At 38.8% G+C, this 21,815-nt stretch overlaps 1 protein-coding gene across 1 annotated transcript; it reads right to left on the reverse strand.

The window, feature by feature from the left end:
* Positions 1–786: 786 nt before the first annotated feature.
* On the reverse strand, positions 787–14,108 carry LOC124645331 (cell surface glycoprotein 1-like). Its single transcript, XM_047185133.1, has 5 exons — positions 14,072–14,108; positions 12,803–13,720; positions 11,062–11,117; positions 9,223–10,296; positions 787–861 (listed from the first exon to the last, which is right to left on the reverse strand). Exons 1-5 carry the CDS (start codon positions 14,106–14,108, stop codon positions 787–789), a joined length of 2,160 nt encoding a protein of 719 aa, XP_047041089.1.
* Between the last annotated feature and the right edge of the window lie 7,707 nt (positions 14,109–21,815).

Genomic DNA, 21,815 nt, shown 5'->3' on the forward strand with positions numbered 1-21,815 from the left:
TACTGGATAATGTAGCTTTCGAATGGTGAAAGAATTTTTAAAAACGGCCCAGTAGTTTTTGAGCCTATTCATTACAACCAAACAAACAAACAAAGTTTTCCTCTGTATAATATTAGTATAGATATGTAGGTATTATAAGTGAAGTTGTCTGGTTAGGTATAGTTCACCTGGTAATAGTAATCAGCTTTCACATTGCAGTTTTGTTTACAAAAATAATTGTTAATAGCATGTGATAGCGCCAATCAAATATAAAAACGTAATCGCACTGGGTAGAGTAATAAATGCTTCTGAACCTAGTACTGACTGCATCTGACCTTCACGGTGGGATAGGATCCACAATTTAACCTGCCTTTCGAAACACTGAAGGACTGAACACCATCCACGTACCCAACGCTCTGAGTGTTACTAAACCCATGATCAATTGACCTATTAGTACCTATGTTATATAGCCAAGGAACCTCGCGGACTAGACGACCACGACCAAAACCGACCGTCTTTAGTAAATCTGATCGTTGCGGCCAGTAGTCGTGGTCGTCGTCGTCTAGTGCGCGAGGTGCCTAAGAGCAAAGGCACCTCGCGGCAATGGAAAGTTTTATAGACTTGTTTTGTTTACTGTCCACCACAACAGTTCCTATATTTAACTCCAACAGCTGCTAATTGAGTTCAAAAATAATGAAGCGAATGAATGAACCCCGAGACAGCAACACAGGTACATTCTACCCCCCGCCCCCCTCACCTCAGCCAGACATGTCTCACACCCTTAATTTTATGAAGCGTGAGATTTGATCAGAGGGCTCTGACCTTGTCAGTCTGCCGCGAGACTCCAAACGTGGAGGTAGTCTCGCAGGCTCCTATTACCGTCTGATGAAAATTATTCCGATGATAAGATTCACTTAGTATTCAAACTTATCAATTTGAAGTACCATTTTCACTTACGGAGATTGCATGTAAATGCTAGAAAATATATCATAAAAAATGTAGGAACACTTACCATAGGTTGAATATAATAACACTGGTCTATATTTTCGTGAGTTGTGAGTATTTTGCTAAACAGAGAAGTTCTACAAAGCACAAGGAACGCGGAATCAATTTTTCTGAAAAGTGTTTTTTTGAGTACCTCTTCAGATCTAGGTGTGCTAAAATCGGGTGGAAAATATAACGTCCCATATATTGGGTGTGTTGTATTTAATTTTATTATACGTAGCAGGTACTTACACTTATTATAAGTAGTAGAACTTACGGGTACGAATAGATTTAGATAATTGGATAGGCTGGTGCTCATTTATGATCTCTTTACACAATATCCGAATCTAACGCGGATGAAGTTACGAGGCTGGCAGAAGCTAGTATAGATAAGCTAAGAACAAGGAGGGACCTAAGATTGACGTTTGTAGTACACCCATTTTGACTAATGATCCAGATGATGTTGAGCTACTTATATCCACTTGCAGGTAAGAAAGGACAAGCGGGAGAGCTTTACCACGAATTCCGTAGTGATTAAGCTAAGCGTATTGTGCAGCAGAAATCAGGTTGTGAATTAAAAACAAACCAGTCAAATGATCCAAATAATCTGATCTCCCCTAGTAGATGTAGTAAGTTCCAGTAGTAAGCAATATCCCGTTGCCTGGAGAGTGAGCAAGACAGAGTGTACACGACACGATAGGTATATTGTTCACTTAGTCATGGCTCAGCTGTGGTAGAAGTCACATGTCCGATTTAATTTTCATTTTAATTACTACTTACTACTTTCTGAGACAGAAGGTGCTCTCGACACGACTTATCTAAGTCAAGCGTAGAACTCTCACTCGTACAGAAGTTCAGTAGTTTCTCGGTGCTCAGCGAGACGTAAATCTTGTAGTTACAGGCAGGGCCGTGTTTCCGCCCGGAGCGTTTTAAGCAAAACAACTTGTTGCTATTTTGTTTTCTGAACAAATACCTATTGTTAGAATTACAGCGCGTCGCTCGGAAACTGCGCCATGTTGTGTACATTGCAGAAAACATTTTATTCCATTTGTATTCAATCATCACACTGCATTTTATTGCTTTTTAGTAGTTAGTAGTTTTTTTTCAAATGCTTTACGTACAGACCAGTCTAACCAAGGGGTATTGGGTGGTCCGGGTACCTGGGTTGAGGAGGTCAGATAGGCAGTCGCTCCTTGTAAAGCACTGGTACTGAATTGAATCCGGTATGATTGAAAGCCGACCCCAACATAGTTGGGAAAAGGCTCGGAGGATGATGATGATGACAGACCATGACAGACAGTTGTTAACATATAATACGTCAGATCACTTTAAATGTGGCGTATTATACTTACACAAAATATTGTTTTAAATGAGAGTCTTTCTTAAATATATGCCTATGTTTATGTCTACAGTTTGGTACCCTGACTCCTAACTCAATACCTTTCATCTCAATCGGTATAACCGACTTCGTGCGATTGCGTAAGGCAGATTGTTACTGCAAGCAGTTATTAAAGCTGTGTCTACGCTAGGAGAGCTGAGCACGAGCGGAGCACGAGCCGAACACAATTCGTCTAGTGTGGACCAACTTACAAGCCTCTAACGAGCGCACTGCGAGCATTTCGTTCGTGCTCGGCTGCGTTCCGCCTGTTGTCGGTTTTTGACGAACACAAAGAGATTTGCTGTGAACAGTGATCGTTGTAGGTTCGTTGTACGTCCACACTTGACGCCACGAACGACAAGCCGAGAACGGCTCCGCTCGTGCTCAGTTCGTCTAGCGTAGACACAGCTAAGATATGTTGTATCATGTTATATTCGGTTAGAAGAAGTGTAGAGGCTGAATTTAGATGCAGCCGCAAACCCTAGCTAAAGTTACATAGGTGTGACCTTTCTCTCAGTAAAATGGCTAGGTTTTCGATTCAGGTAAGTATTTTATCTTCGTGTCTTTAATTTTTGAATTCTGATATTGAAAAATTAACGTCAAGGATGTTGAAGTGAAATTTTCTTGAGGGAGTTAGTACCCACATACAGAATTCCTGATGTACTTACTTACTCTTCCTGATTTACTCCTTTTTGTACTCTCCTGCGCATGCCTTCATGCACTCCGTTATATGCAACCTTATGTTACTCCTTACTTACGTACTTACTTCCTGAAACTTCCCCGAACTTTCGCATAGCAAGCCGCTGCTGAGCACGGGGTTTCTGGTTCGATTCCCGGGTCGGGCCGATATCGCTTTGTTGGTTTTAGAAACTTTCATAAAGCAGCCTGAAGCCTGGAAATTGGTGATTGATACACTCGTGCGTCTGAGAATTTCGGTCTTGCGCCTGATCTCTCTCCGGTCGTGTCGGATTGCCGTCCCATCGGGCTATTAGAGTGAAGGAATAGTGAGAGCACCTGTGCCTGCGCAAATGTTTGTCCATTATAATATGTCCTGGGCAGTTAGCTAATCTGCTTACATGAGAACAGCCACCGTAGCTGATGATCGGCTAGAAGCACATCATCACCACTTTCCTTAGTTCTCCCTAATGAGCTCCCTTATGTACGCCCTAATGTACTCCGGTATGTACTTACTTGAGGTTTCTAAGTTTCTTATAAAGTTTTGTGCTTTAAGTGGTCCTTCTTTAATTACTGCCAATTAATACTGCTACTAAGGGGTAACGTGAAATGAAAAGAGCTAGAATATTTCTTTAGGCACCTCTTAACTTCAGTGGAACTGAAACTGAGTAAAAGTCGAGTTGAACATGAAAGATTTTGATATGAAGGAAAAAAAGCTTTTTAATCTTGTATTTGCTTTCCTTTCTTAGATAAAATTGAACGAAGAGAGGCAACTGCCTCAATTTTGCCAAAAAAAGTTTGCAACGCCCTAAAGTACCAAATTACTTACTGTTTACGTAATTTTTGGTGCTCAGTATTCATTTTCACATTTTATTTGTCAATGTGAGAGTGTAGTGATTGGTAGTTTTGTGATAAGTAATCTGGACTGCGGTCCATCAGAGTCGCTCTTTAGCAGCAGGTTCATTATTGCAATAAAAAAGCATAGTTTTAACTTTAATTCGTTTACTATCCACACTTACACTTAAACTTACATTTACACCTTAGTTACTCTCAACTTTGACTATTTTATTATACTTACATTTATGTTTTTGTTTACGAACATACGTTATTGTAATACATTTATATAGAGATACAAACTTACTATTTTACTTCTAATACTATATTTACAAAGTAAATTATTCCCTAGAACTTACCTACAAACTAGAATAAGAATAAGAATAAAAATGAAACTTACATTTATTATAGTCACAAATTTAAATAACCCATTGACTCTAAAATGCATTCTTACTTTAACAATTTATATCTTACACTTAAACTTTTCGATCATATTACAGGAGTTCTAAATACCTACAGGAAGGACCGTACGATTTATTTAAGTTAGACAGATCTATTGTAAAAAAACTACATTAGACATACTAGAGTAAATTCTGCTTATTTATCTAATTTGTACTATCGACCAAACTGTTTATGATTTTAATAATATTCAATTTGAATACTCGCTGAAAACTCACAATCATAAAACAGAGAAAAACCGATTTCTCTGTTCTATGAATATAATAGCTATGAAAATGAAAATTCTTAAAACTTTTGATGAAGATGATTCAGCGGCTGTAATATTATAAACAGTGTCATTTGCAGAATGCGGTGCTCTTCATCTGCAGGACATGGTCAGTTTGTAAAAAAAATTCAAATTAACCTCAATAATTATGTACACTGTAAATTAGTAGTTTATTTTATAAAGCGTTTTTATGGGCACCTCTCGCTTTTGCTATTGTAACACGAGTGCTTCAGCGGCAAAAGCAAATTGTGACACAAGAAGTAACTCGCGGTCAGTCTTTCCATTTCTCTCTCCTGTTCCAGTAGCTGTCAAAAATACATCAAAACATGAGATTATGACAGTTGAAACTATGTGTGTTTTTGTGGAACTCTCAAAAATGGACTTATGTAATAATAAATAATTAAGTACCTTATTAGTTGAAATATCCATTCAGGTGGCCAGGCCGGGTCAGCTACACAAAAAATATATTTACTGTAAATGAAATATCAGTGAAATCAACGCAATATGCACATGTAATTTCAAATACATATTTCTTACCTTGAAGAATCATTGGAGTATGATTAGTTTAAAATACCTGATAAATTTCGCCAGGCCAAGCCACCTACAAAATAAACACACACATTAACAGTTAGTAGACGATAGTTGCATATAATATGAAATATCGATGTAAGATCAGTTTCTAATAAATCTAAAAAGTGAAATGTTACCCCAAGTTTGTAAGGACGAAGCATATCGTTGTGGACGATTTGTCATAATCAAATGTTGAAATATCAATGCTAACACCTCCTCTTTTGCTCCCGCCATACGAGTGCTTACTCGCTGGAGCCGCCATTCTCGCGCAGTCCTTTGTTGCGCCGACTCCTGTTTAATCAGTCAGTTATTCTAAATTATGTACGCAAGTAACTGAAGTCGTGGTGGCCTAGTGGGTAAATGACCAACCACTCAAGTATGAGTGCGTGGGTTCGATTCCAGGTCAGGCAAGTACCAATGCAACTTTTCTAAGTTTGTATCATGTACTTTCTAAGCATATCTTAGATAGCAATGACTGTGTTTCGGATACTGTAGGTCGCGGCTGACATTGAACATCCTTGACAGTCTTTACGAGTAGTCAGAAGCCAGTAAGTCTGACACCAGTCTAACTAAAGCGTATCGGGTTGCCCGAGTAACTGGGTTGAGGAGGTCAGGTAGGCAGTCACTCCTTGTAAAGTACTACACCAACATAGTTCGTAAAGGGCTCGGAAGATGATATGCAAGTATCTAACTAGCTACTCGTAAAACAATACTAAATTGGGCAAAACCAGCAAGCAAATTAAATTGCTTATTCTGGGCCGCGATTCCCCTAATTTTACTTAAGCGTCATACGATTCACGTTCGACTCGATTCGACTGAGATCCGATCCCGACTCGATTACGATTGAAGCGTATGTGGCATTCCGCTATTTTTTCTTTGAAATAAACGTTTTTATCCTTTTCTGTCATTCAATAATGAATCATTTTGTCTGCAAATGATTTACGATTGCAAAATGATTGTAGGTACAGCAAACTACCGTATGGACCAAAATCACCAAAATAGCAGACCAATCGCACACCAATCAAATGTCAATCGAATGCGATTGGTCTTTTATTAGTAGCAGAATGCCCGATATGGTTAAAACTGCTATTGCGATTCGATTTCTACTCGATTTTGACATTATTAACTTAGGAGAATCGGGCCCCTGGTGAAATTAAATTTACGCTGATGACCAACAGTTCTTTCCAAAAGCCTCAGGAGGTCAAAAAATACACAAAACATGAGTACACAAAAAGAGTTAAAACGATGTGTGTTTTGTGGAACGCCTACAAAATTAACTAATAGGTAATTCATTACCTTATTAGTTGATATATCCGTTCGGGTGGCCAGGCCAGGTCAGCTACTTTACAGTTAATGAAATATCAGTGAAATCAACACAATATGCAGAAACAAATACATATTTCTTACCTTGAACTATCATTGATCTAGCTGATTTTAAGCCAGGCCAAGCCATCTGCACAATATTATTAATAGTTATAATAACAAATATCGATGTACCTTCATAACATCAGTTTCTAATAAATCAAAAAAGTGAAACTTTACCCCAACTTTATAAGGACCTAGTATATCGTTGTGGACGATTTGTCATAATAAAAACGTTGATATATACATGCGGATGCCTCTAGTTTTGCTCCCGCCATACGAGTGCTTCTTCAACAAACTACTCGCTAGAGCCGCCACTCCTGCGCAGCTCAGTGTTGCACCAAGTCCTGTATCAAGTCATTTATTCTAAGTTAAGTACGCAAGTAACGAACCACTAAAATTTTGACGTACAATAGAATTTCGTTCAACTCACGTGGAATTACATTCCTACATAGTGCTGACTGACTGCACAAATTTTCAAAGCGGCTGCACACGATGTAGCTTGCTGAAACGTGCCGGCTGTCGCGTGCCAACCAAACGGCTCCCAACTGCACAAAATATTCGGTAAAACCACACGTTACACGAGTGACTATGTGTTTGGTGTTTCTCCGTGATGCTGTCTGTCATATTTTTAAAGCGCGTGGCTTGTGCTGTGGCGACCGGTGACGCATACTTTTCAGAACATATATTTGGTTAAAGTCTATGTTCTCTAGTTGTGTTAGAACAGTACCACATACTTTCTTATATAATATACTAGCCGTTTTCCCGCGGTTTCACCCGCGTCCCGTGGGTGCTACTGCCCGCACTGGGATAAAATATAGCCTAGGGGAGATGTTCCTAAAACGGGTACCCCTCCTAAAACGGGTAGGCTTTGCCATTCGTATATTATAGGTCTTAGTGTGAACCTGTGAGTGTAGAGCGGTGCACTACCCCCCCGCCGATCACGGTCAGTTGGCTCGCGCGCCTAGAGCGAGCGTTTTCGAGGTAAAACGTAAAAAGAGTTTTTTGCAGAATTTACTAAAAAAAATCGGATTATGCTAGTGCTGACTACTCAAATATGGTGCAAGATACGGTTTTCGTAGTTTTGTATGATCATTTTGCATGTTATATGCTTATTAATTGTGAATACTTAGTGGTCTCCTTGTTTACTATTTTAAGGTTAAGGAAGTTGAAATTTAAAACGAGCTTTTGGGCAAAACGGGTAGGGGCATAACGGGTGACTACCCGATTTGAAATAAGGGGTCACTTCCTCAATTGATCCCACAGAAAGCTAATCGAAGACAAATGAAGCCACAGAGAGCTGAAGAAGTACAGGAACAGCGTGAAAAAGAAATTTAAATATGTTTTCTCTGATTTTTAACAAAATTATCTGCTGGTAGAATTATAATTTCAAATGTAACATTTAATAAAGTAAAAAAGTGATCTAGACTGATCAAAATAAGAAAACTGTTTAACATAATTAAGGAGACTAATTAACGATAAAGATTTCCTGGATAATAGGAGGCTAAGATATGTTTTCTAATTCATTTATCACATTTATTCATTCATTACCTGCTTTGCCCAAAGGTGCTACCCGTTTTAGGACCCCCCCGAGGGCAAAGCGGGTATTTCGAAGGGGTTTGTTTTTTTGCTTTTTTTTTCTGAATTTTGAAGAAGATTACAAAGACTGTCTTGTTTTCCAAAGTTTATTATATAAACAACCCTATGAGTACAAATACAAGTCGCATGTAATGTTCTTTGGTTATTTTATTTAACATCTCCCTTAGCTTACCCGTTTTAGGAACATCTCCCCTATGTTACTCGCAGAAAATATAGCTTTCTAATGGTGAAAGATTATTTAAAATCGGTCCAGTAGTTTTTGAGTTTATCCATTACAACCAAACAAACAAACAAAGTTTTCCTCTTTATAATATTAGTATAGATAATGTTTAATTTAATCACTACTAATGAATACAGACCAAGAAACTCGATAGAAAACGACTTCCGGTCATTTATATTAATTTTATTTTTAACTAGCTTCTGCCAGCGGTTTCACCCGCATCCCATGGGAACCTCTGCACGAACCCGGATAAAAAGTAGCCTATAGCCTTCCTCGATAAATGGGCTATCTAACACTGAAAGAATTGTTCAAATCGGACCAGTAGTTCCTGAGATTAGCGCGTTCAAACAAACAAACAAACTCTTCAGCTTTATAATATTAGTATACATTAATTTCTATCACTTACAAAGTATGGATTTCTGCCCCAGCTCTGTCCATATGCGATACCGGCCGCGGGACACTCGTCAATCTTGCGCTGCTGGCTAGCCCACCGCGTAGTGTCATCGTTAACGACACTACGCGTGCTTCGATGCCCCTAAGGCGACACCTTCAAAAATTCAATTGTTCATTACTAGCTGTTCCACGCAGCTTGGATTTCGTCCCAGGGGAACTTCTTCATAAGTACACACACAGATCAAAAGTAGCGTTTATGTTATTCTGATGCACGTACAAGCTGTATTACTGCCTCAGTGACCATTCGATCGTTTTTCCGTGGCAAAATAATACACATACATAGAGATACCTATACCCGTGCATCGATATACGACTATGAAAATACGTTTTTAAATACCTATACAAAGTCTCGAAAGCCATGAGTCGAATAAGTTGTTTTAGATACAAAGAAAAGTTTTGTTATTTACTTATGTACGTTTGGCTATGAACATATTCGTTACTTACCTCTGGCGGAGGTGTGGACCGAGGAGGCGAAGAGTCGGGAGGCACCGTCACTATAATGGATGGGGAAGGAACGGGCGAAATGGTAATGACGTCGTAGATCGCTGATGCTTCGGGACGAGAAGGAGCGGGCTCAGAGGGAGCCGTCGTAGTAATGATTGCCGATTGGACTCCACCACTCCAGTTCGATGATTCCCCAGAAGCAGAAGTAGTTAGGGTGAACCAAGGAACGTGCAGTGAGGGTTCTACCTGAGGTACATGACGCGGTTGTGACCGGACAATCGGTTGATCTTCTGGGGTAGGCCATTCTATATATAGAAGATGTTCTGGAAGAGGATCTAACATTGGGTTTATTCGAGAACGTGGCTGTGATTCAGGTTGCGGTTGCGGTTGCGGTTGAGGTTGCGGTTCCGGTTCCGGTTCGGGTTCCGGTTCTGGCTCTGGCTCTGGCTCTGGCTCTGGTTCCGGTTCCGGTTCCAATTCCGGTTCCGGCTCCGGTTCCGGCTGTCGAGGAACCAAGAGGTGTTCAGAGCAGCTGGCGTATTGTTCTAATGAGATTTCAGGTTGATATTGTTGTGGCTGGTTTGAAGTCCACTGGCGCGTCTCTGGTGGAGTCAGGTGCCTGGGGGGCTCGGTGTAAATGAAAATGTCGGACGATGCCGTAACGGTATGAGTGCGGGGTATGCCGCTCAGCGCACTGACCGGCATGACGCGCGAAGTGGGCAGGAGAGCGGGGCGGTGCGCCGGGCGGGGCGTTGTGCGAGACGCAGTGTACTGAGACTGACGAGAGCAGTGTCCCACAGGAGAACGTTGGGGAGTAGAAATGGGAATAAGCTCCGGGATCTGCCGTTGAGGATTTGTTAGATCCAACGGTCGTTGCTCCTCAGGTTCAGTGGGGATAAAAGGCACGTCGTAGTAAAGGGACTGTTGGGGGAAGGAAGGAATGTCCGAAAAGGTAGTTTCACTTAATAATTTAGGTGATATAGGTGGATACGAAGTATCCATGCCGGTGCTTCCGTCTCTCCCCTGGGCGAAACGAGCCCTGCGCAGAGCTTCCGAGCCATCGTCACGGACATTCTGTGATAGAATGAAGCTTTAACTTTAATGGAGCTTTCTGCAACTGACGGTAAGTAACACTTACATTATTAGTTTCATGACTTGAAATTAATGTAAAGTATTTTTGGGGACTCTTAAACAATAAAGGCAAGTTTTGGCCGTTTTATAAATTTACTAGCTTCTGCCAGCGACTTCGTCCGCGTTAGATTTGGACTTTGTGCAAAGAGAGGCTATCGAGAGTTAAACGTCTTATTGTGAGCCAACCATAAAAGATAGACATATACTGTCATGGTATATTTTTTACATAATTTTAAGGAGGACATTTCCGTCATACATTTTTTTCTGTGTAGCTTTAACCATTCAGGCTGCACACGCGACGGAAGCATAAAACATATAGTAATTTCTCCCATTTTCCCAACATTTACCTTCACTGCTCTGCTCCTATTGGTCGTAGCGTGATGTTATATAGCCTATAGCCTTCCTCGATAACTGGACTATCTAACACAAAAAAATTATTCAATTCGAACCAGTAGTTTCGGAGATTAGAGCGTTCAAACAAACAAACAAACTTCAGCTTTATAATATTAGTATAGATAAAAATGATTGTTTTTTGCTTCCTAGCTTTTTTTATCTTCATATATTCAGTCTTATTCCAGTTTCTCGTGCTTATTGTAAAATCGGCCACAGAAACATATCGTCTGCGAAAAATTATCTATTACCATAGAGTAGGACAACGAAGTCTTAGTCAAAACATTAGACCAGTGAATGCATAGAAACTGTACTCACGTAGCCGAATGCACCTTGCGCCGTCAGTTGAGCCACTCGTTGACTTTGAGCTTGAGCTGTAAATAAGTTTAGATAAGAAAGAGATCTAGTATGTGAATCTTGTCACGTGCCGAGTATACCTATGCGATGACCCTCAAAGTAAGGATCAATGGGCACTGCCCAGTGCCCAGGTCGATTTTGACCCAAGAATGTCGATGAAATTTCGCACGGGACAAAAACTATTCCAAGCACAAACCTACTCGTATTTTTTTATTATTGATCAAATCCTATTATTTTAAACTAGCTTCTGCCAGCGACTTCGTCCGCGTTAGATTAGGACTTTGTAGAAAGAGAAGAAGAAATAATAAACACCAGCCCATCAAATTATCTAAATCTATACCTACCTACTACTAATTCACCTAGAAAGAAATAATAATAATTGATAATTTGAACGAATATTTAAACAATACCAAAATAACTAATACTTAGATATTTTATAAAATAACGACAAAAAAAAATAATATTTAAAGACTTAAAGTCATCAAATCAATATTGTTAATAAGGTCGAACACTCTGAACGTCTATTCGCATCAACAGTCGAATGTATGAAGATCGCGCAGTCGCCGCTTCACGAGCCGCATCGAGCGCGACGATGTTACACAAAAATAATCCTTATAGCATGATTCAGTATTCACGCGCAATGGTATTTCATGTATAACTTTGGTATTTCTTTACCGATATATATGATTCTTTTTTTATTGAATAGGTAATAATGTTAACATTTTTAAATTAGGGATAAGTGAGAGTGTTATGAACGCAAGAGTAGACAAATATAATCAGGAAGCTCCGAACTGCTAAGCTATCGAGACTTACATGTGTTATTGTGAGTCAAGCATAAAAGATAGACATATGCTGTCGTAAGATATTTTTTACATAATTTTAAGGAGAACATTTCCGTCATGGTTTCTATGTAGCTTTAACCATTAGGGTTACACACGCGACTTGCTCCTATTGATCTTAGCGTGATGAAAAGTATCCTATAACCTGCCCAGGAGTATGAAGAATAATTGTACCAAGTTTCATTGAAATCCGTCAAGTAGTTTTTGTTTCTATAACGAACATACAGACAGACAAAAATTTTACTGATTGCATTTTTGGCATCAGTATCGATCACTAATCACCCCCTGATAGTTATTTTGGAAATATATTCAATGTACAGAATTGACCTCTCTACAGATTTATTATAAGTATAGATTACCTTTAATGAAACGAGTAATTCAAGCCTAAACGTGCCCTGGGGTAGGTACTTGGTATTAACAGATAAATAAATAAGGTTCAGCTACACTTACCTTGTCTATCGAGGTATCGTAGCCTGGAATGCAATTCATTTGCCTCGGCTATCTCCCCTAAGAGTGTGTGTTGGCCAGCTAAATAAATAAAAATATATTTTTACTTAATATAATCAACAATAAATACAATAGGGACATGTTGAACGTTGCCGTCTACAAGTCGGCTGAAAGACGTACATATAGACGTGTGATTGCATAGCGTTCAGTCAAAAGACTAGCTCTTTTATTCACCGGAGTTTACATTTAAGTTGCAGAATGTGCCCTATGTTTCAATCGTAAACGAGTCGTGATTGAGTCTCAATTAAATATCGATTGCTTGTCGCTTAAGACTTGAATGCAAAAAAGTTCATCAAAAGTTTTTGAGATCTACTAAGAGATCATCAATTTAGTATTATCTTTTAGTTTATCCTTACCTGGGCGAGAACGACGCGTTGTTTGATAATCAGGAAAGGCTGAACCCGCAGTGCCTTCAATTGGGGAGCCGCTGGGAGTATATGGTATGGTAGTCTCATCCGCCAAGGTTGGATGGGTCCATTGACCGCTAATGTAAGACGGTCCCGGGCGACTCAGTCCAATATACTCTGACTCGTACCACGCAGTGCTAGCACTTGATGGTCCAGGTTGAGGGTCATTCACGTCATCAGCCCACGAGCTGGTGCTGGGTGCTGATCGGGGAATATTGATGATCTCAGGCCCAATTATTGGGTCCCTAGATGTTGACGGGCCGGGTTGTGCAGCGCTAGCGAAAGCTTCACTGATCAATGAGGCATTAGCGCTTAAAATTCTCGCGCGTTCAGGCTCAAGTATTGGGAAGTTATCGGTGACGCTTCTTGGCAGTTGATCCCAGAGGCAGCTTACGTTTGGAGTTTTAATTGCCTCTACATCAATAGGGGGCGATTGTTTTGTAGTGCCTCCGCACCTTGGATCGGATTCTACCAAGCATGTCAAGGGCCCATATCTATCGGCCGGCAATTGTACTTTAATGCTGGCCAGATCAAGACGACGAACTTTTGCGGCCGATGGCCCTGATAGATAATCGTCGTCCTCCCACCGCAGACGTGGCATATTATCTTCATCATCTTGGTCAATATCCTCAACATTCAAGTATTGTTCACCGGTTGAATCTGCTTCTTCTCGTGCAATGATGGACTTTACCGAGTCTAGTGCTTCCTTTAGCTGCTTCTCCGTAAAAACAAATGGACCTTCTTCCACAATCAGAACGTCATCGTCAGAGTATGGTGAGCAGGGGCCCTCCACCTGTTCAGTCGGGACTTGCTGCACTTCCTGCGGCTCTGGGGAGGCAGGTTGTTCGTGGCTTGAAGGACTGCCACCTGTTCAAAAAAAACACTTTAATGGAACCAATTGAGTGTGCCAGGAATACCTATTATATAAAATATGGAGAAAAACTAAGTTAAAATAATCATTTTTGTTAATTTAATATAGGTCATGTAAGCAGTTTATGGTTTTGAATTCTAAGAATGCAAATTGCTGTGCTTTTCCCCAAGAAGAATGACCAATATCTAACTTACTCTACTTGTCTTTTACAAACCCAAGATCGGTTGCCTACAAAGTACCGCCTGTGAAGCGGCAGTGTTGGTACTTTTTTTCTTGGAATCTTAGTTTTTTCTACAAAATCATCGAACAGTAGGTAATATTTGAACAGAAAATAATGAAATATTTACCATTATTTCGACCGGGTGTATGACCATGTGACCACATTTCCGTACTAAGTCATTTTCTGTGTACAAATACATATATTCGTGTATTATTGAAATTTTCGCATTGGAATTGCTATCGCTGTCAGCGGATTACATTTACTGTAAGATAACTATCGCATAGCTATGTGGGAAAAGGCAGTCGCTAAAGCTCGCCAGATTGAACATAAATTGCGCTTTGGTTATGACTGAAATTTTCGTCCTAAACTAAAATTCCTTAAAATGATATATGTAAATGAGGTATAAGCCAAGCCACTTACCAGAAACTTAAGGATTTTTAAGGAGTCAATACATTGTATCAAGAACAATCATTTCAATCCATCTACTTTTGATTAAAAAGAAAGCATTATTTACTATGTGCACTTAATCGCGTAGTAACCGAAGACCTATTGACCTGACCACGCGCCGCTACATGCGCGGCGCGTGCGCACCCGTTTTTTAAAAGACTAACTATTTGCGTAGCAATTAAACAATATTTTTTTTTAATTATGTTAAACCCGAATTTAAAGTATTTGTAGAAATAAAATTTAACCAGCCCTTTGTCTTAATAATATTTATCCCGTTTTTTATGTAAGTATTTGTCTTTAGCTGATTCTGTCATAAGTTACGGCTTAAATAGCTATGGAAGAACGTAAAAAACGTATCTAAATGATATTTATAATTTGCAAATTAGAATTTTAAAAACAATTGTTCCTTTAAAAGTTAAATTCAAGAACAAAGATAATTATCACAACTTGTTTAATTATTGCAAAGTTTTGAGTATATTTGATAAAATAGATTTAGCGATTGTAACTCAGTATAGTAGTGGCATTTGTAAATTGAATAGGACAAAAAGGTTAAACACATTACGTAAACTAGACTATCTCCCTACCTTTGAAATACCAAAATGTAATAACGATTATGGTGAGAGAGTATGGAATGTCAGTCTTGCCCGAATACTTAACAAGTTGCCAAAACAGTTAGTTTGTAAACTGGAGAACAAGAATAAAAGGCAGACCTATAACATAGGTATTCAAGCGACGTTTAATGAATTGTAATTGAATAGCAACTCCTTAACTGGAATACTATTTCAGTATAAGATTAAGTTAAGGTTTGTATAAAACTATATTTTGCATGAAATAAACAGCTTTTTTATTTTATTTTTTAAAGACTAACTATTTGCGTAGCAATTAAACAATATTTTTTTTAAATTATGTTAAGCCCGAATTTAAAGTATTTGTAGAAATAAAATTTAACCAGCCCTTTGTCTTAATAATATTTATCTAGCTCAGCCTGATGATTCAAAACTGTGGATTGATAGCTAGCACAACTTGGATGATGGATTTGACGAATATTTACAGGTGACTTAGAGCATCATCGCGTTTACATCCTCTATCTGTATATTTTTGGATGGACACTAACAACAGTATACAGTGGAATAAGATAGCATGGCACATCCTTACTACACCACCGATTTTGGACGACTGCGGTGCACCTGTGTCAACGCCAACGCAGCTATTGCGCAGAGTCGCAAGCGCAGGGCTACACCAATCGGCTTGCAGTGCGCTTAAGCCTGCCCGCCTACGTCCGATAATTGGTGACCGATTTTTGTAGGAGAAAATTAGAACACACTGATACCAATAGTGAAACGCGCACGTCCTACAATAAGTCAGTCAGCTAGTAAGAACGTCTTATAAAAAGTCGGCCCTATTATTTGTGGCGGGCAGGCAGCCTAATGAGAATTAAGTATAAGCCCATTAAGTATGTACCTTTTATTTATTTATTTCGATATAAAGACTGAGGTCACAAAAATTCCGCTTAGTTAACGTTTTACTAAAATCTACGTCTTTGTTCACATACCATTGTACATATATACGCTATCCAAGAAAATGCCTGAACTCTTTCTGCCATTTCATTTCTCATGACCAAAAGGACGTATTTTCTTACAATGACTACCTTAAACACAGAACTTGTGAGTACTGGGTTATTCATAAAAGATCATAACCGTAAAAAGTTAGTGAGGTATATCATTGACGGATTTAATATTTTATCCCATGCTTATAATATTTTGTATAAAATCACTAACATATTGTGTACTTTTTTGTCTAGACTTTTCCAGACCAAACTGGGGACAGCTTCTAGTCTAACCGAATACATCTGAATGATGCATGCCAAATAGACTGTCTGTAATAAAAATTTGTTCAAGACGTTATTAGTTGATACTTACTACCTACATCATTTTTAAATTCCGATTTTCATGTTTACGATTTTATTTGATTTTGTACTATAATATATAACTCCGAAATACGATTTCAATTTTTAAAAACGCCGTTTCAATTTTCCCTACGATAATTGAACTATAAAATTCAGAATTCTAAATTAGAAAATTATTCCATTTAGATTTTGATAATTTTCTGAGTGGTTTAAAAATCCTCAAAGAAAAGGTCCCATATGAGTGGAATTTACAAAACGACTTCTATCTTCTAATATACCTCTATGAGGATCGGATGATACATTGGATTTCTTACTTTTAATTTTTATAATCTGGTGCCTTTGGTACGTTGAAAACTGAACTTCGTCTTTTGGTTAAAAAAATAATTAAAGTGGAATTTAGAATTTCCAGACCTTTAATTTACTTTAAGTAGAGCTGTAGTACTACAGCTATTACTTAATGGAAATGGAAAAATGAAAAATGGTTTTCTATTATTGAAATATTTATTTAAATGGTTGACTGGAGAAGTTGACTTATTTTAGAGTTCTCAAGTCAAAGACAACTTTTCTTATGGAACTACTAAGCCCGTTATGCAGTTTGACAGACAAAGATCAGTATTAGCAGCAAGTATTGGTAAGTTCTGTCGCCCATAATAAGAAAAAACCCATCCAAATGTGAGTCGGACTCTTGAACAAAGGTACACCATGTACAACAAAGGTACCAACCATCCTATTAATATTATAATCGTAAGTTTATAGGGATGCAATGGATGTCTTATTTTTTTTTGTTTTTTTTTTTTTGTCAAAGCGTTTTTAAAGTTAGAACGAATGTAGTACTAAAGGGCGAAGTTAGTAAAAAGTTTAAGATGGAAAATCCTCAAGGTAATTTTTGTAAGTGTTTTAACAACTTTATTCAATGTTGGTCGGATAAAAATATAAATTATTTCGAACAATAGACAGATAAATCTTTTTTATAAGAAATTGACAGCTCTATCATCGAGCCTAACTAAAATAGTTTCCCGGTCCCTACATATGCGCTACAGTATCGTACCGTATTTACTACTAATACTTCGTAGTACTCTAACCAAATAGGGCCCGTATTGTATACGCTGTAAAATAAAGAAACTCGTCGAACTCTTTGTCATAAAATTCGAACCCTCTGTAGTCGGGTAAAAACCTACTGTCTACTTGGAACTGAACCTGTTGCTTAACTAGCTCGAACCGATACAAGCATTTTTTGAAAAATCCGAACCGACGTATGTTAAAAAATGATTTTTTGTGGTGTCGAAGTCGTGGTGGCCTTCTGGGTAAAACCAAGCTCTCAAGTCTGAGTGTGTGAGTGATAAGTGTTCGATAACAGGTCAGGCCAACCAATGCAACTTTTCTAAGTTTGTATGTACTTTTTCAGTATATCTTGGACACCTGTGATGACTGTGTTTCGGAGGGCACGTTAAACTGTAGGTCCCGTTAGTCATTTAACATCCTTGGTAGTCGTTACTGGTAGTAAGAAGTCAGTAAGTTTTCCAGTATTGGGTTGCTCGGGTAACTGGGTTGAGGAGGTCAGATAGGCAATAGCTCCTTGTAAAACACTGTTACATTGGGAAGCCGACCCCAACATAGTTAAGAAAAGGCTCGTGAGGTGATTCTCTGAACTAAGTATCTCCGTCCTTGCAAGCTGCAAACGACACAAATTCATCTCCCGAAAAACAACGAAGAAGTATTGCATCTTTAATTTTAAAGGTTAAAACAAAATCCAATAATTAAGTTTTCACTCCCAGTCAAAACTAGAACGGACTGCAACTTGACGAACTTATTTATGAAAAACTCTACCAAAGTCAGAAGTTAACTAAAGATGCAAACTTCGAATATTCAGCAGGCTGCTCTGGAATCTGGCGTCGCTGAAATAAAATAAATGTATTAGCCATAGTTACTTGGTTTATCCTGGTCCGCCATCTCTCGCTGCTGGGGTATCCGGGTATTCTTGAAACACTGAGTTTAAGTCTAGAGAGTATCACTCGCTGGGTCCCGCACAACTGTTAGCAAAGAACCGATCAGTGTGCTGGGTCGAGGGTGACTGAATAGCTCTTGGGACGCTCATAGCCGGGTAAATGTCTGACGCATGCGCTATTTCCCTGGCTTTAGCTAGGGGCGTATCACCACCCACTGTGTCTATGTGTGGGTGACGACTTGCATATGTCGCAGTCAACTTTTTGAAATAACTTTTCAATCAAACACCTAGCCTTTTGACTGAACTCTACACTTTGATAACGCCGCCGGCTTCGCAAAACTGATTTACCTTAATTTCTAGCCAATTTCTATGTCTTCAATAATTCTAGTGACGCGTATTTTACTTGACTACTTTCTGTCTGAAAAATTTATTGAAAAAAATAAATAAATAAGTCTAAAATAGTTCAGTTATTGTTCATCTAGCTATTTGACTAAACGACTATTTTAAATAGTTGGCTGCGACATGACGTAACATATATAACACATACATAGTTATTTCGGTAGCTGCAGTATATAAGTAATATGTATATATCTATACTATTTTTTTTTTTATGTTCTATGAAAAATATGGATTATCAACTCTATATACTGCTTATCTTTGTAATAAGTTTTCTAACGCTGCTTAAGGCCGCGAACGCACAGGCAGGTGGCTTGCATAGCGCCTAGTGCCTAGCGGCTTTCATCCTGGCTATTCGACTAGCTAGGCGCTAAGCGCGCAGTGCAGCCGGTCGCGTTCATTTTAGAACGTTCGTTTTACTGGGCTACTCGCTAGGTGACGCGCTAGACACTAGGCGCTAAGCAAGCCACCTGCCTGTGCATTCGCGGCCAAACAAATTGAAGTGTTCCTTAAGTATTAGTAGTAGTATTATGAAATGCGCTGGTCAATTTTCTGTTCACTTATTATTCATATCACTACAGGTATCTTCGAGAAAGCATATCACGGGGGCGGAATCCACCCGTCAATATTGTCAAGATTCTATGACAGTCACGAAATATCATTAGTATCGGATTCAAGCAAGGGTTCTGACAGAGTCGTTAGTGTCAGACTGTCAGACTTCAAGTGTCCACGCTGACAATTGAAGCCGTTGAACACTGGTGCAACCTGAGTGCATATCTAGGTAATATTGATTGTGAAATGCATGTTCTGACGTTAGGCTACATGAATAAGATATTAGATACATGGCGCAATACCTTACTAAGTTCTAATGACTATGTCATTACAGTAACTTTTATCTTTTGCTGGCTATTGTTAAAAAAAATCTTTATCTGTTGCTTATGGATACATTTGTAAGTATTATAATATATTAATATGATAAGGTGATAAATGGCTGGTCTAGCCGAACCAGGAAGCAAATGTTAAAATGACAAGTATGTATCTGCAAGTATGAATTTTTGGCGCTATATTGTAAAGAGCTTTGAAATAAAGCACAAACCAGGAAGGCATCTGAGGGCGGTAGAAGAGCGAGTTGTGAAATCCTCCACACATATCATTGATATACAAAAACCTAATCCTGTCGCATTTCCCGCTTCTTTAATCAGAGTTAAGTTGCATAAGTACCTACTACATAATACCTAAATACTAAGGTTCAAACAGGAAATTACCAGCTCCCGGGCGCATCTACCGGGTTAACAATAGAATTCCGATTGTCATTCGACGGTGTCATTTTATACGGCTGGCAGATGTCAAAGAAAATTTGTTCCGAGTTCTTAAATACAGCGTCAAATGACTACCTTCCGACTACTTTTATTAACTTTGTGAACGAACTCAGTGCAGCTTGAAGTCCGTGCTCAATAAAATATTTGCTGAAACGGACGCTTTGCGCTGCTTAACGCTTACACATTTCCGTGTTAAACGGCGACTAAAATGGTAAATGAATCACGTTTCAGTGAGCTCTAGCGCTCATTGGCCGAAATGGACAAACACTTTGTTTAAAGAGCCGCTTCACACAGAATTGGGAGATCGCTTTCCTGTGGAGTGTAATCCTGAAATCAAACACGCTCCTGCGTGTCAGTTAAACCAACAAATTGCAGCAATTAATTTCACAGGTTATCAAAACTCATCAGCAATCTGCTTTGTTTCAATTGAGTCTGCAGATTAGATATCGCCGTTTTTTTTGTACCTGTGTAATGGGTTTAGTCCTGAACTACTGCGTCCCTATTTAGGAAATATTGCGAACGCAATAGGTAGGTATTAATGCAACTAAAATACTCATGTCAGTCTATGAATTTACTTATTTTTTCCATTACACTCCTACCCCAGCTAATATCATGACTCTCTGATATTTAAATAAAGTACTCATTACCGTGAAGCATAATTATTATAAGTAGGAAATAAACTAATTAAGCTAATCAGGTACTTAGTTTATGACAAGTTGGCGGAGCGACGTCACACACAGAGTGCGGCTTTGTGTCAGGAACTTGTTATACAAACTGCGGGTAACGAGCTACGGAACCCGGGCCGCGGCCGCAGGCGCACTTGTCGACTTTATTTGTTATTCATATGTTTATAGCGAGAAATGTTCAATTTGGCAGTGTGGCCTGTGTTGTGCATCCTCCGTTTGAGCTGCAAGTACAAATATTTGCTGGCCCACCGCTATTTGTGCGACTATGGGTTTTCATTTGTGTTGATTTGTAAGTACGCGCTTGTGAAGCGTACCTGTGTGCAGTCTGTTTGATCATCACCGCAAATATGTGTACCGTCCATACAAAGGGAATTTAATTTATACTGCTCCAAAGCATATTTTAATTTATGTTCGGATTTTAATTAATTTGCGTCAATTAGTACTCATTAGGGCGTACATTTAGATATGTTATTGATGTTTAATGAAAATGTTTGTTTGGGGTTGTGTAGCTCGAGTGATGCTTATTGCCAGACGGGTAAACAATGAGGTTGCTCTTCAGACTGGACACAATTAGTTTTTACTAAATTTAGCTGCTGTTTATTGCACGGAAATTCAGAACGAATCGAATAATCTGCTGTTCGATAAAGTGTAGTACTTATAAGATGCGAATTACAAGTAAAGTTAATAGGTTCACTAGGTACCTAGCGGTACCACCTGTCTTACCGCTTCAATAAATAAAAGTTTCAATACTTAGGTAGTACTTAATTACTAAGCATAGCCTCTGGCGCCGCATCGACCGATCTTTCATGGCGCGGACCTTATTTCAGAATTTGCTAAATATACGACTTACTTGCCTAGTTTCGGATGAAAACTGGTTTAAGTGGAAGTTGATCCCTTTCGCTATAGATAGAGGGTTCATTTATAAACATATTATTATCACAGCAAGAGCAGAGCAAAACAAAACGTTCAAAAGTGCTTTTGTCTGTGCGAGACAATAACTTCTAAGTCTGTGCAATAGACGACCAGATCCACTTCTCGTAGAAAACAATTTTATGTTCATATCGAGCTCTGACAGGCAATATTTCCAATTTAGTCAAAGCAATAAGAATCATATTATGTGTTCCTTTATCAAAAACGGAACTCTGATCTGATCATATTTAGATCGTGTATAG

Source organism: Helicoverpa zea, chromosome 31 (genome assembly GCF_022581195.2).
Source record: "Helicoverpa zea isolate HzStark_Cry1AcR chromosome 31, ilHelZeax1.1, whole genome shotgun sequence".
Classification (NCBI taxonomy): Eukaryota; Metazoa; Arthropoda; class Insecta; order Lepidoptera; family Noctuidae; genus Helicoverpa; species Helicoverpa zea.

Excerpts from the sequence above, each read along its gene's own strand:
- LOC124645331 (XM_047185133.1), bottom strand. The coding sequence starts at position 14,108 with ATGTGGTCACATGGTCATACACCCGGTCGAAATAATG. Across the intron at positions 13,721-14,071 it reads TACACCCGGTCGAAATAATG|GTGGCAGTCCTTCAAGCCAC; the intron begins GTAAATATTTCA and ends TTTTTTGAACAG. Across the intron at positions 10,297-11,061 it reads CGCAAGGTGCATTCGGCTAC|AATGTCCGTGACGATGGCTC; the intron begins GTGAGTACAGTT and ends ATTCTATCACAG.